Raw genomic sequence first — 15,705 nt, 5'->3', positions numbered from 1 at the left:
TAAAAAGGGTCTCATTAGAAAGGTTAACTTCTCTAGCACAGTAAAATAATAATGTGTTTCGGTTTCCATATGACCGATTCTGGACCAAACTTCAGTTGCAAATAGCGAGAGAGGAAAAAAGTGATCTCTCATCTTTGTTATTGCGAGTGGCAGGGGGAGCGGCTTGGTGTGTGTGTGTGTGTGTGTGTGTGTGTGTGTGTAAACGGGAAGGTACACAGTCACAGCAGAAGGAGCGAAGGAGATCAAAAAGATAACATGACAACAAGCGGACATAAATGCTCATAAAAAAACAAAACATTTAATAAAAACTAGGGTATTGCGAAACAGGTATTTGGAAAACTGCGCTAAAACATACATTCAAATGTGATGTATTGCCCAGCCCTAGTGTGTACAGTACTAACAGTTTGTGTATTACAGCTGTTACAGTGTCTGAAGCTGGGAGCGTTGTCTCGTACCACGGCCAGTACCCAGATGAACGCATCTAGTTCCAGATCTCACGCCATCTTCACCATCAACCTCTGTCAGATGAGAGTCTGTCAACAAACTGAGGTAGGGTTGGAGGGAGGGCGAGGGAGGGAGTTATGGATCAGAGAGGGTAGATACAGTGCTTATAGAAAATCTACACCCCCTTGAACCTTTTTCACATTTTGTTGTGTCAGTGCCTCAGTTTCATGCATTTAAATGCGTTTTGTTTTTCTACGTATCTAGACACCATATGATTTATGCATTTTTTTGGCTGAAAATAATGCTGTATTAACAGTGATAGCAATGCGAAATGTCATTCTGAGAAAACATCACTAACGTTACACACAGTTGATACACGTCGATTGCCGTTTCTTCCCCATCACTGTCATCAGAAGACACTACAATGTCTTCAATGAAAATGTTTTTGCCTAAATCAGGGATTTCCTCATCGTCTGATTCATTTTTCAGAGTCCGAGAGAGCCAGCATGGCACAAACGTCCTCCAGAAAGTAGTCCATCACAACTTTTTCCCACTGAACTTTGTCGATAGCGCCTGATAAATTCAGCAACATATTTGCAGTTCTCCATGGCTAACTTTATATCTTTCGAAAAAAAAATGCAGTAGAAAGGATTATGTATGTATAATGAGCAGGTCATTTAAAGACACAAGATGCTACACTGCAGACCAATCTGAAACTCATCTCTCTGCATGTCCAACCCACTCATTATCACAGCCAATCATGGCTAGCAGGTTTTGGCTTAACCAACTATGCTCGTAATTTAACAACTTTATTCGGATTTACAGATGGCATAGAATTTTGTTATTAAGGCACATGAAAGTCCACATGTTCCAGAAGGCATTTCTGCCCAAAAAAGCATTATTTGTTAAACGTTCAAACGGCTCTCCTGTGAAGTCGTGACTTGCAACATACACCTAGTTTCCTGAAACGGGTCACATTTACCTTTTTATTCCTTAGCCACTTCACTGTAGCTTTGGCCGTGTGCATTGGGTTGTTGTCATGCTGAAAGGTGAAATGCTGTCCCAGTTCCAGCTTTCTTGCAGAGCGCAGCAGGTTTTCCTCTAGGACTTTTCTGTACATTGCTCCATTCATTTCCACTTCTATCCTGATAATTCCCTGGCGATGAGAAACATCCCCATTACATGATGCTGCTACCTCCATGCTTCACAGTAGGGATGAGTGTTCTTTGGGTGAGGTGTTGTGTTTGCTCCAAACATATCGCTTTACATTCAGGTCAAACAGTTACATTTCTGTTTCGTCAGAACACTGCACTTTTTGCCACAGAAGGCTACAGAATCAAGTGGTTTTTTTTACATACTTCAAATGCGATTCCAAGTGCGCTTTCTTGAGTAATGGCTTCCTTCTTGCCACGCTACCATACATGCAACATTTGTGGAGTGCTTGAAATATTGTTATCACATGCACACTTTGACCAGTCTTCGCCTTAAAAGCCTGGAGCTCTTTGAAAGTTTCCATTTGACTCTTGGTAACCACTCTAATCAGTCTCCTGCTTGCTCGGTCATCCAGTTTGGAGGGACGGCCTGAGCTCCGCAGGGTATCGGTGGTGCCATACACTTTCCACTTCTTAGCAATTGTCTTGACCGTGCTCTAAGAGATATTCAAGGCCTTTGAAATCTTTTTATACCCATCCACTGATCTGTGCCTTTCCAGAACTTGGTTCCGGATTTCCTTTGAAAGCTCCTTTGTGCTCAAGGTTGAGTTTTTGCTTTGCAATTCACTACCCAGCAGAGGGAACCTACAGGAACTGCTGAATTTATCCCGAAATCATGTGAATCACTACAATTTAACACAGGTGGAGGCCAATTAACTTGGTGTGTGATTTTGAAGGTAATTGGTTACACTTGAGCTAATTTGGGATTACTATTACACGGGAGCTGGACACTTATCCAACCAAGATATTTCTGTTTTGATTTTCTAAAGAAAACCTGGACTCTTTTTTTCACTTGGAAGTTGTGGAGTAGGATGTGTAGATCAATGGGGAAAAACTATTTTAATGAATTTTAATTCCAGGCTATAAGGCAACAAAAGGGGAACATTTTGAAGGGTAGTGTAGACTTTCTAAAGGCACTGTTGATGTATTGACTTAGGGAGAGACTCAAAGAGAATAAATAAAGGTAGAAGAGGGGAAAAGAGGAGTGAAGAGGAGAAAGATGAACGTATCAGACCGAGTGACAAGTAAAGTAATGACAGTAATACAAATAATTAAAACGTTTGAATTAGTGTTTGTTGATAATTGTTCACTAATTGTGGTCTCTCTATCCGTCTCTCTCTCTCTCTCTCTCCAGGAGAATGGTGAGGTGAACGGAGGTGTAAATGGAGGTGTGATTGGGGAGGTGAACGGTGATGAAAATGGAGGTGTGATTGGGGAGGTGAACGGAGAGGTGAATGGTGTTGTCGGAGATGGAGGGTCAATTATCAAGCCTGAGTATGAGACTCTGATGGCCAAGTTTCACTTTGTGGACCTAGCTGGATCAGAGAGACTCAAACGCACCGGAGCAACGGGAGAACGGGCTCGGGAGGGCATATCCATCAACTGTGGACTGGTGAGGAGTGTGTTTGTGTGTGTGCGTGTGCTGCCACTTCCAAGGAGCAGGACACTAACCCGTACGTACGCTTATAAGAAATCCCACTAGGCCCTCCGACAAATCATCAAACAGGCAAAGCATTAATAAGATTGAATCCTACAATACTGCCTCTGACTCTCGTCGGATGTGGTAGGGCTTGCAAACTATCACGGATTACAAAGGGAAGCCAAGCCGTGAGCTGCTTAGTGACTAGAGCCTACCAGACAAGCTAAATGCCTTCTATGCTCGCTTCAAGGCAAGCAAAACTGAACAATGCATGAGAGCACCAGCTGTTCCGGACGACTGTGTGATCACGCTCTCTGTAGCTGATGTGAGTTAGACCTTTAAACAGATTAAATCAAATCAAATCAAATCAAATGTATTTATATAGCCCTTCGTACATCAGCTGATATCTCAAAGTGCTGTACAGAAACCCAGCCTAAAACCCCAAACAGCAAGCAATGCAGGTGTAGAAGCACGGTGGCTAGGAAAAACTCCCTAGAAAGGGACATTCACAAGGCTGCATGGCCTGATGGACTACCAGGACGCACACTCAGAGCATGTGCTGACCAGCTGTAAAGTGTCTTCACTGACATTGTCATCCTATCCCTGACCCAGTCTATATTAGCTACACTTTTCAAGCAGACCACAATAGTTCCTGTGCCCAAGACTGCCAAAGTGACTTGTCTAAATGACTATCGCCCCATAGCACTCACATCTGTAGCCATGATTTAAGATGACGCCGACAGAGATGGTCGCCTTGCTTCGCGTTCTTTAATGTCACTTTAACAATGTTTACATATCTTACATTGCTCATATCTGATGTATATACTGTATTGAGACACAATCACAGGACACTTTAATAAACAGGCCGGCTCTTTTCCGGCCAACTTTTTTCTCTGTATACATCAATGATGTCGCTCTTGCTGCTGTTGATTCTCTGATCCACCTCTACGCAGGCGACACCATTCTGTATACATCTGGCCCTTCTTTGGACACTGTGCTAACAAACCTCCAAACGAGCTTCAATGCCATTCAACACTCCTTCCATTGCCTCCAACTGCTTTTAAATGCTAGTACATGCTCTTCAACCGATCGCTGCCCACACCCCCCTGCCCGACTAGCATCACTACCCTGGATGGTTCTGATCTAGAATATGTGGACAACTACAAATACCTAGGTGCCTGGTTAGACTGTAAACACTCCTTCCAGACTCACATTAACAATCTCCAATCCAAAGTTAAATCTAGAATCGGCTTCCTATTTCGTAACAAAGACTCCTTCACTCATGCCGCCAACATACCCTCATAAAACTGACTATCCTACCGATCCTTGACTTTGGCGATGTCATTTACAAAATAGCCCCCAACAATACTCAGCAAACTGGATGTAGTCTATCACAGTGCCATCCGTTTTATAACCAAAGCCCCATATACTACCCACCACTGCGACCTGTATGCTCTCGTTGGCTGGCCCTCACTACATATCCTTCGCCAAACCCACTGGCTCCAGGTCATCCTTAAGTCTTTGCGAGGTAAAGCCCCGCCATTTAATCCAAGTAAAAATTCCATGTTTTAGGTCAATTAGGATTACCACTTTATTTTAAGAATGTGAAATGTCAGAATAATAGTAGAGCGAATTATTAATTCATCTTTTATTTATTTAATCACATTCCCAGTTGCTCAGAAGTTTACATACATTCAATTAGTACATAGTAGCATTGCCTTTTAAATTGTTTAACTTGGGTCAAACATTTCGGGTAGCCTTCCACAAGCTTCCCACAATAGGTTGGGTGAATTTTGCCGCATTCCTTCTAACAGAGCTGGTGTAACTGAGTCAGCTTTGTAGGCCTCCTTGCTCGCACACACTTTTTTAGTTCTGCCCACAAATGTTCTATATGATTGAGGTCAGGGCTTTGTGATGGCCACTTCAATACATTGACTTAGTTGTCCTAAAGCCATTTTGCTACAACTTTGGAAGTATGCTTGGGGTCATTGTCCATTTGGAAGACCCGTTTGCGACCAAGCTTTAACTTCCTGACTGATGTCTTGAGATGTTGCTTCAATATATCCACATAATTGTCCTACCTCATGATGCCATCTATTTTGTGAAGTGCACCAGTCCCTCCTGCAAGCAAAGCACCCCCACAACATGATGCTGACACCCCCGTGCTTCACGGTTGGGATGGTGTTCTTCAGCTTGCAAGCCTCCCCCTTTTTCCTCCAAACATAACGATGGTCATTATGGCCAAATAGTTATATACATTTTTTTCATCAGACCAGAGGACATTTCTCCATAAAGTACGATCTTTGTCCCCATGTGCAGTTGCAAACCGTAGTCTGGCTTTTCTACGGCGGTTTTGGAGCAGTGGTTTCGTCCTTGCTGAGCGGCCTTTCAGGATTGGTCGATATAGGACTCATTTTACTGTGGATATAGATTCTTTTGTACCTGTTTCCTCCAGCATCTTCACAAGGTCCTTTGCTGTTGGGATTGATTTGAACTTTTCGCACCAAAGTACGTTCATCTCTAGGAGACAGAACCTTCCTGAGCGGTATGACGGCTGCGTGGTCCCATGGTGTTTATACTTGCGTACTATTGTTTGTACAGATGAACGTGGTACCTTCAGGCTTTTGGAAATTGCTCCCAAGCATGAACCAGTCTTGTGGAGGCCTACAATTCTTTTTTGAGGTCTTCGCTGATTTCTTTTGGTTTCCTATGAAGTAAAGCAAAGAGGCACTGAGTTTGAAGGTAGACCTTGAAATACAGCCACAGGTACACCTCCAATTGACTCAAATGATTTCAATTAGCCTTTCAGAAGCTTCTAAAGCCATGACATAATTTTCTGGAACTTTCCAATCTGTTTAAAGGCACAGTCAACTTAGTGTATGGAAACTTCTGTCCCACTGGAATTGTGATACAGTGAATTATAAGTGAAATAATCTGCCTGTAAACAATTTTTGGAAAATGACTTGTGTCATGCACAAAGTAGATGTCCTAACCGACTTGCCAAAAATATAGTTTGTTAACAAGATTTTTGTGGAGTGGTTGAAAAACTAGTTTTAATGACTCCAACCTAAGTGTATGTAAACGTCCGACTTCAACTGTATATCACACCAGTATTAATGCTAAATTGTAATTCTTTTCGCCTCTATGGCCTATTTATTGCCTACCTCCCTGCTCTTCTGCATTTGCACACACTGTACATGGCTCTTTCTATCTTTTATTTTGTGTTATTGACTGTATGTTTGTTTGTGTGTAACTCTGTTGTTGTTTTTGTCGCACTGCTATGCTTTATCTTGGCCAGGTCGCAGTTGTAAATGAGAACTTGTTCTCAACTGGCCTACCTGGTTAAATAAAGTGAAATAAAATCAATGGATCACTAGACATTTTGAACAATGCTACTTTAAATAATGCCACGTTAGTAATGTTTACATATCTTACATTACTCATATCACATGTATATACTGTATTTTATACCATCTACTGCACCTTGCCTATGCTGCTCGGCCATCGCTCATTCATATGTACATATTCTCATTCACCCCTTTATATGTGTGTGTATTAGGTAGTTGTTGGGAAATTGTTAGATTACGTGTTAGATATTACAGCACTGTCGGAACTAGAAGCACAAGCCCTTCGCTACACTCACATTAACATCTGCTCACCATGTGTATGTGACCAATAAAATTTGATTTGATGAAATGCTTAGAAAAGCTGGTCATGGCTCACATCAACACCATCATCCCAGACACCCTGCACCCACTCCAATTCGTATACTGCCCCAACAGATCCACAGATGACGCAATCTCTATTGTACTCCACACTGCCCTTTCTCACTCAGACAATAGGAACACCTACGTCAGAATGCTGTTCCTTGACGACAGCTCAGCATTCAACACCATAGTGTCCTCCAAGCTCATCACTAAGCTCAGGACCCTGGGACTGAACACCTTCCCCTGCAATTGGATCCTGGACTTCTTGACGGGTGGTGTAGGTAAACAGGTGTTGGTGTAGGTAGACAGCAACACATCCGCCACGCTGAGCCTCAACACGGGGTCCCGTGCCGGGTTGCGTGCTTAGTCCCCTCCTGTACTCCCTGTTTACCCACGACAGCGTGGCCGCGCATGACTCCAACACCCATCATTAAGTTTGCCAACGACACTACAGTGGTAGGCTTGATCACTGACGATCAAGTTTCTTGGTGTCCACATCACTAAGAATCTATCGTGGTCAGTCCCAACACAGCTGTGAAAAGGGCATGAAAACGACTCTTCCCACTCAGGACACTGAGAATTTGTCATGGGCCCTCAGATCCTCAAAACATTCTACAGCTACACCATTGAGAGCACCATTGTCAAAATCCTGAAGTATCCCTTTAATCCAGTCATTCTTTTGAAACTATTGATCCCCTGGGCCTGAATTGTGCTCTCTGGTGTATTTTGGACGTTGAGAGTGGGCTCCTGTGACTGGATATGTTTTTTAATAATATTTGTTTTGCCTCTGTCCCCATGTGGGCCCCTTCATTAATCTGTGTGTGTGTGTGTGTGTGTGATGATGTTGTGTTTGTGTTTTAATTGGTGCTGAGAAACGTGATGATGATGGTTACGAGTATGTGTTCTAGCTGGCTTTGGGGAATGTGATCAGTGCTCTGGGGGACCAGGCTAAGAAAGGAGGACATGTTCCCTACAGAGACTCTAAACTAACGCGCCTACTACAGGACTCACTGGGAGGAAACAGGTAACACACACACACGCACGCACACACCTACAGTACCAGTCAAAAGTTTGGACATACCTACTCATTCATTGGTTTTTCTTTATTTTATACAATGTAAAATAATAATGAAGACATCAAAACTATGAAATAACACATACTACATCATGTAGTAACCAAAAAAGTGCTACATTTTAGATTCTTCAAAGTAGCCACCCTTTGCCTTGATGACAGCTTTGCACACTCTTGGCATTCTCTCAACCAGCTTCACCTGGAATGCTTTTCCGCCAGTCTTGAAGGAGTTCCCACATACGCTGAGCACTTGTTGGCTGATATTCCTTCACTCTGCAGTCCAACTCATCCCAAACCATCTCAGTTCGGTTGAGGTCAGATGTTTGTGGAGGCCAAGCCATCTGATGCAGCACTCCATCACTCTCCTTCTTGGTCAAATAGCCCTTACACATGCTTCACGGTGAGAGCTACACATGTGGAGATGATCCGTTCACCTACTCTGCGTCTCACAAAGGCACGGTGGCTGGAACCAAAAATCTCAAATTTGGATTCATCAGGGCAAAGGACAGATTTCCACCGGTCTAATGTCCATTGCTCGTGTTTCATAATCCCAAGCAAGTCTCTTCTTATTATTGGTGTCCTTTAGTAGTGGCTTCTTTGCAGCTATTCGACCACAAAGGCCTGATTCGTGCAGTCTCTTCTGAACAGTTGGTGTTGAGATATATCTGTTACTTCAACTCTGAACCATTAATGTGGGCTGCAATTTCTGAGGCTGGTAACTCTTATGAACTTATCCTCTGCAGCAGAGGTAATTTTGTGTATTTCTTTCCTGTGGAAAGTTTCATCACAGCACTTGATGGTTTTTGAGGCTGCACTTGAAGAAACTTTCAAAGTTCTTCTGTATATCACCCCTACCTTGTCACAACACAACTGATTGGCTCAAACGCATCAAGAAGGAAAGAAATTCCACAAGTTAACTTTTAACAAGGCACACCTGTTAAAACTTCTCAAGAATCGGTGTCCCGCTAGCGGGACAACTTCCAGTGAAACTGGAGGGCGTGCAATTCAAATAAATAATCATAAATATTATGGATTTTAAACATTTAGGTACATATAAATGTCTTATATCGGCTGAAAGCTTAAATTCATGTTAATATAACTGCACTGTCCGATTTACAGTAGCTATTACAGCTAAAACATGCCATGCAATTGTTTGAGGACGGCACCCCACATCTAAATATTTTTCCACCGGCACAGGTTTTTTTTCCACCGGCAGATATAACAATTAAATATTAACTTACTTTTTGAAAATCTTCCTCTGATTTGTCATCCAAAGGGTCCCATCTATAACATGTAGTGTCGTTTTGTTAGATAAAATCCTTCTTTATATCCCAAAAAGTCTGTTTAGTTGGCACCATCGATTTGAGTAATCCACTCGTTCAACTTGCAGAAAAGGAATCCAAAAATCTACCCCTAAACTTTGTTTCAACAAGTCAAAATACTTTTCTATTTACTCCTCAGATACCCTAAAATGTAATCAAACTATATTATTTATTTCAGAAAGAAGTATGTTCGATAGGAAACCAATTTAAGCAGGTGCGAAATGTCTTCATGGTGTGTGCAAATACGAATTTCCAAGACTGTGTCCTTCTCCTAAAACTGTTATTTCTTATTAGTTTTTGAAGTTATTCGCCTGAAACTAAGAAGTTTTAATTGAAAGGCATTCCAGGTGACTACCTCATGAAGTTGGTTGAGAGAATGCCAAGAGTGTGCAAAGCTGTCATCAAGGCAAAGTTTGGCTACTTTGAAGAATCTCAAATATAAAATACATTTGGATTTGTTTCACTTTTTTTGGTTACTACATGATTCCATATGTGTTATTTCATAGTTTTGATGTCTTCACTATTATTCTGCAATGTAGAAAATAGTAAAAATAAAGAAAAACCCTTGACTGAGTAGATGTGGTGTCCAAACTTTTGACTGGTACTGTACATGCATGCGCTTACACACACACACACACACACACACACACACTAGCATGTCGTATTCCTTTCCTCTCTCCAGTCGTACTTTGATGATCGCGTGTGTGAGTCCGTCGGATCGGGACTTCATGGAGACCCTGAACACACTGAAGTACGCCAACAGAGCCAGGAACATCAAGAACAAGGTGGTGGTGAACCAAGACAAGACCAGCCAACAGATGTCTGTCCTGAGGGCTGAGATTGCCAGGCTACAAATGGAACTTATGGAGTATAAAGCGGTGAGGAGAGATGGAGGGATAGCAGGAGGGACAGAGGTTTGGGATTGGGGGAGGGAGGGAGGGATGGGGTAAGGGGGGGTAGAGAGAATGAGGGAGGGATGGAGTCAGGGAGCGATGGATAAAGGGAGAGAAGAAGGGAAATGGATAGAGATATAGGAGGGCGGAGAGGTTGGAGGATGGAGAAGTGGGAGGAGGGACCAATGGAGAGAGGAAGGGATGTCGGGACTTGGGAGAGACAAAAGGAAGTGAGGATGGAGGGATGGAAAGAAGGAATGGAAAAATATCCCTTCCCTCTTGTTAAGCAACTTTAACCTTTGGCCTAGAAGATTACAGGAAGCATAGGGATGGTTTAGAGCAATAATGTTATTAAGAGAGAGTTAATGGTGCATAACCAATGGATGACCGTGTTGAGTTGTAGGAAAGATTCGTTCGGAGTTGGAGAGTAATGGAGCATGTGATTGGCTGAAATAATGTTGTCTCATTTATGATTGGCTGAGGTGTTAACCAGTATGTAAAGAAATAAAATGGAAAATGGGAATTTTTACCAACAAGTGATATAAAAATCAATATTCTCTTTGTTGGTTGAATGAAATGTCATTGCTCTGTATGTTCATTGGAGGAGATAAAATATTCCTGTATGTGTATTGTCCCCCTCCCCAGGGTAAGCGTGTGGCAGGTGAGGACGGCTCGGAGGGCTTCAGTGATCTGTTCCAGGAGAACTCGATGTTACAGAGAGAGAACGACACGCTACGCATGCGAGTCAAAGCCATGCAGGAGACCATCGACCACCTCAACACACGGGTAACCACGCTCCTCGCCAACGAGGTCAGCACGCTGCTGGCCAAGTCGGGTAAGACCGAGAGAGACTCTCCAATGGGATTGGCTGATTGTTGAAGATTGTGGCTGTCTGAAAACATTGATAGCTATTAAATCCTTTTTCTCTCCTTCCTTGTTTAATCAATTCCTACACATCCCTCTCAAGGTGAATTGGAGGAGAGGACCCAAGGTCCATCCATCCCTTAGACCTTCTCCTCCAATGAGCTTTGAGAGGAATTGAGGAGACTAGGATTTGACCACTAAAAAGGCTTTCAGACACAGACCATATCATGTAGTTAATTAAGAAGTGTTAATCTCTTGTGTCTCAATGTGACCTCACGGTGACCTGACTGTGAACTCTGACCTTTTGACCTCTAGGTGAGGGCAATGAGGAGATTGGTGCTCTGATACAGAACTATATCAGAGAGATCGAGGAGCTCAGGTAAGAGTCTGTAATGAGCTTTAGACTGAGCGGGGGGGAAAGCAGTTCACGGAGTTGCAGCTCACTGTGTTTTGCCGTTACTGCACTGTTCATGGAGTTTGTATCTTTTTGTAGTTTGAGGAACTTTCAGATTATGTTCTGTATATACCGTAAGAGTTAAGTTTGACTGATGACATCTGTTTGTCTTCTTGTTCTCTCTACAACACCCCCCCCCCCCAGATCAAAGCTCCTGGAGAGCGAGTCGATGAACGAGTGTCTTCGTCGCAGTGTAACCCGTCTCTCCTCCCGCTCCCCGTTCACCACCTCCTCCTCTCATAGCTCCACCCCAGGGCCACACCCCTTAGGCTCCTCCCCTTCCCTTTCCATGGAGGCGGAGATGACGGACGTGATTCGTCGAGCCAAGACGGACATCGAGAGGCTGAAGAAGAAGGAGAGGAGACAGAGGAGGATGAGGTAAGAGGAGAGGAAGAGGGGAGGAATGGGACAAGGATGGTAGTGGAGTAATGATCGCACAGTGACAAGCAGCTCTCACTGCCACTGGAGGGAGGGAGGGAGAGCGAGCGAGGGAGGGAGAGCGAGAGAGATGGACGGATAGAGGGAGATCAAGAAAGGGAGTGTGAGAGGTCTCTGCTAATAACTGAGCTCTCCGTGTTCACTTGGCAACAGTCCCAAAACACAATGGCAGATTTTTTTTTTTTTTGGAAGAGTCCCAAACTAAATCAGACAAATCAAATCAAAGGCACATGGTATGTAAACAATATTAGTAATAGATTAATATGGTAAATAAATAATAAACTGCTTATTGGGTCACAGCTGTTATGAGCTGTGCCTTCTCTCTCTACTTTGTGTGTGTGTGTGTGTGTGTCCTACTCTGATCCCGGGTCAATATGTTCTACTTGCAGCCCAGAGAAAGAGAAAGGGTTGAAGAAACGAGCGAAGCTTCATTCTCATGAGAACGGACATAATGGAGAAAACGGCCAGATGGACTCGGATGACAACTACACAGAGGACGTGATGTCACCTCTGCAGGAGGAGGAGAGCGGGTGTGACGAGGAAGAGGAGGAGGGGAGGGACGAAGAGGAGTTTGACAGTGATGAGAGTCTGGTGGACTCCGACTCGGACTCTGATGAGAAAGGTTAGTGGATGACAACAATGGCAGCGGCAGAAGTGTCTCCATTCCAATTCAACCTATTGCCGTTGTGTACTGTCGCTTTGACAGGATTGATGCGCATCAGCAATATGGTGAAAGGACAATTTTGTCCTCTGTTTGGCTGTATGGTACTTTCACCATATTGCTTAACCTGTCCAATCCTTTCAGATCTACAAGGAGTACCTAATTAGCATTAGGGCTAGGAGTTGATTTGAAATGTGCAACTGCCCCACTCTACTGTAACATGTCTGTCTTAGAGCCACAGTGTTCACCTCTTGACCCTTGACCTCTCTTTGCTCTCTGCCCTCTAACCCCCTGCAGCTAATTTCCAGGTGGATCTGGCAGACCTGACGAGTGAGATTGAGATCAAGCAGAAGTTGATAGATGAGCTGGAGAACAGTCAGAAGAGACTGCTGCAGCTCAAGCTACAGTATGAAGAGAAACTCATCCTGCTGCAGAACAAGATCAGAGACACACAGCTTGAGAGAGATAGAGTACTGCACAACCTCTGTGAGTAGAACTATGGGTAATGTAGGCACACAGGATCCCCTCAGTGAGTGGAGCGACTCATAGATGCTGAATAGACACGCTGCTCTCTGTCTCGATTGTACCTCTTTCAGACACACTTTATCTATCTTCCTTCCCTCTCTCCTCCTTCAGTGTCTATGGAGAACTACACGGAGGAGAAGGCTAGCAGGATTAAATCCGAGTATGAGAAGAGGCTGAAGGAGATGAACAGAGACCTGCTGAAACTGCAGGCAGCACAGAAGGAACACACGAGGCTACTGAAGAACCAGGGACGCTATGAACAGGAACTAAAGAAACTGCAGCAGGAGGTCAACGAGATGAAGAAAGCCAAGGTGAGGAGGAGGAGGAGGAGGAGAAGGAGGAGCAGGGAAGGATGTTAGCTCTGTAGGCTACATTAAGTGCATTTCTATTATATGCAATGTTGAGACCTTTGCCCGTCCCCTACCCAATAAGTGAGACAAAGGAGTCAAATCTAGGAAATGCTGACGTGAAGATCCGGGTCAACATTTGTTCCTTGCACCTCAATAACGCTCCGGGCACTGATGGTACTCTCCAGCTAAGTGCAGTGTGTCCTCCCGGTCTCCAGGTGGCACTGATGAAGCAGATGAAGGAGGAGCAGCTGAGGAGGAGGATGATGGAGGCCAAGAGGAACAGAGAGATCGCTCAGCTCAAGAAGGAGCAGCGACGACAGGAAGTATGTGTGTGTGTGTGTGTGTGTTTTTGTGCTGAAAGAAAGTACCTGCTTCACATGATCACCCCCCTAGTAGACTGCAGTTTCTAAAGCCATCACTCTTCTGGTTACCAGTTGATCTCCAACTTTCTTATCAACCGCCCTGGGAATGGAACCTGCAACTTTTCAGCTATTAGCCTGCTTCTCTAATCCATAGGCTGCCCTCGGATCTACATTTTTGTCTATTGTTAATGTATCGCTCTCTCTCTGTTTATCTGTTACCCATTTCCAGGTTACTGACTTTGAGACATGTATGGTTAATATACAGAGTCACCCATATATTGACTGACCTCTCCCCTATCAGTACCAGATTCGTTCGTTGGAGAGTCAGAAGCGTCAGCAGGAGCTGGTACTGAGGAGAAAGAGCCAGGAGGTGACAGCCTTACGACGTTTGGCTAAACCCATGTCTGGACGTATGGCTAGACGACTACAGCCCCTAGACTCCGGAGCAGAACTGTCTGCCAGCACCACCTCCTCTGAACCAGAGTCCAACCGGTAGGTAGTGCCGCTATACAGAGGTTGTATCCCAAATGGCACCCCATTCTCTATAGTGTTAACATACACTGTAAAAATGGCCTGTTATTTTTCAACTAACTTACCTGTAAGTTACTTTAAAAACAAAAAACCTGTATGTTACTGTACCATATTTTACAGTATACTGTTAGTATTTTAATGGTATAATATTTTATGGTATACTAATACTGTTACCGTAATTGATTTACAGTACCAATAATGCTACTGTAGTCATTTTATGGTAACAAATACTCTTACTGTAAAGCCTTATTTGCATTTTTATTTTATTTTTCAATTCCTCAGCAATCCACAGGGAATTAACAGTAATTTTCTTAATATGTGCATGCTTATTAGTAACTGGAATAAGCAATGGTCTAAGACACTGCATCTCAGTGCAAGAGGCTTCACTGCAGTATCTGGTTGCATCACATCTGGCTGTGATTGGCGGCACACAATTGGCCCAGCGTCGTCTGGGTTTGGACCGGGGTAGACCATCATTGTAAATATGAATTTGTTCTTAACTGACTTGCCTAGTTAAATAAAGGTTAATTAAAATGTAATTTAAAAAAAATCATAAATGTGTCAAGTGCAGCTTCTGTTTGATCCTCATTACACACCACCGACCAACAAATATTCTTTACATCAACAACATAGGAATCACTACAACTTATTGTATGACCTCTTGTACACTATATTAGGCCCAGCCTTTGGAACGTTGTTTTTCCTAGATATGGCTACAATATTGTGATCACTACATCCGATGGATCTGAATACTGCTTTCAAGCTAATTTCTGCAGCATTAGTAAAGATGTGATCAATACATGTTGATTTCATTCCTGTGCTGTCTGTAACTACCTTGGTAGGTTGACTATTAACCTGAACCAGGTAGCAGGCTCTGGTTACAGTTTGAAGCTTTTTCTTGAGTGGGCAGCTTGATGAAAGCCAGTCAATATTTAAATCACCCAGAAAATAAAGTCTCTGTTGGTGTCACATACATTATTAAGCATTTCACACATGTTATCCAGATACTGTCTGTTAACACTTGGTGGTCTATAGCAGCTTCCCACCAGAATGAGCTTTAGGTGAGGCAGATCAATCTGTAGCCATATTACTTCAACAGTATTTAACATGAGATCCTCTTTCATTCTTTACAGGAATGTGGTTCTGAATATGAACAGCAACACTATTGGCATTTCTGTATTTTCTATAAATGTTATAACCTTGTATTTTTACCACTGTATCATCAAAGATATTATCCAAGTGAGTTTCAGAGATTGTCAGAATATTTTATTTATTTAACAAGGCAAGTCAGTTAAGAACAAATTCTTATTTTCAATGACGGCCTAGGAACAGTGGGTTGGGGCAGAACGACAGATTTGTACCTTGTCAGCTCGGGGGTTTGAACTTGCAACCTTACGGTTAATAGTCCAACCACTAGGCTACCCTGCCGCCCCTTATGAATGTCATCTGTT

General features: G+C 43.2%; 1 protein-coding gene across 5 annotated transcripts in view; it reads left to right on the top strand.

Annotated features, from left to right (window-relative positions):
• Nucleotides 1-15,705, top strand: part of LOC110527715 (kinesin-like protein KIF21B) — a 127,460-nt gene that overhangs the window by 86,722 nt on the left and 25,033 nt on the right. For all 5 annotated transcript variants that reach the window (XM_036983213.1, XM_036983210.1, XM_036983211.1 and 2 more), the window contains exons 5-16: nt 418-549; nt 2,791-3,048; nt 7,691-7,806; nt 9,859-10,054; nt 10,715-10,904; nt 11,249-11,312; nt 11,532-11,765; nt 12,215-12,447; nt 12,784-12,972; nt 13,123-13,322; nt 13,577-13,684; nt 14,025-14,215. In XM_036983213.1, the coding sequence (XP_036839108.1) occupies nt 418-549; nt 2,791-3,048; nt 7,691-7,806; nt 9,859-10,054; nt 10,715-10,904; nt 11,249-11,312; nt 11,532-11,765; nt 12,215-12,447; nt 12,784-12,972; nt 13,123-13,322; nt 13,577-13,684; nt 14,025-14,215 (2,111 nt within the window). The remainder of the gene's footprint in view (nt 1-417; nt 550-2,790; nt 3,049-7,690; nt 7,807-9,858; nt 10,055-10,714; nt 10,905-11,248; nt 11,313-11,531; nt 11,766-12,214; nt 12,448-12,783; nt 12,973-13,122; nt 13,323-13,576; nt 13,685-14,024; nt 14,216-15,705) is intronic.

The sequence above is a fragment of the Oncorhynchus mykiss genome, chromosome 7, assembly GCF_013265735.2.
Source record: "Oncorhynchus mykiss isolate Arlee chromosome 7, USDA_OmykA_1.1, whole genome shotgun sequence".
NCBI classification, from domain to species: Eukaryota; Metazoa; Chordata; class Actinopteri; order Salmoniformes; family Salmonidae; genus Oncorhynchus; species Oncorhynchus mykiss.
The sequence above is the reverse complement of the archived record's forward strand: the minus strand, read 5'-3'. Positions and strand labels throughout refer to the sequence as shown.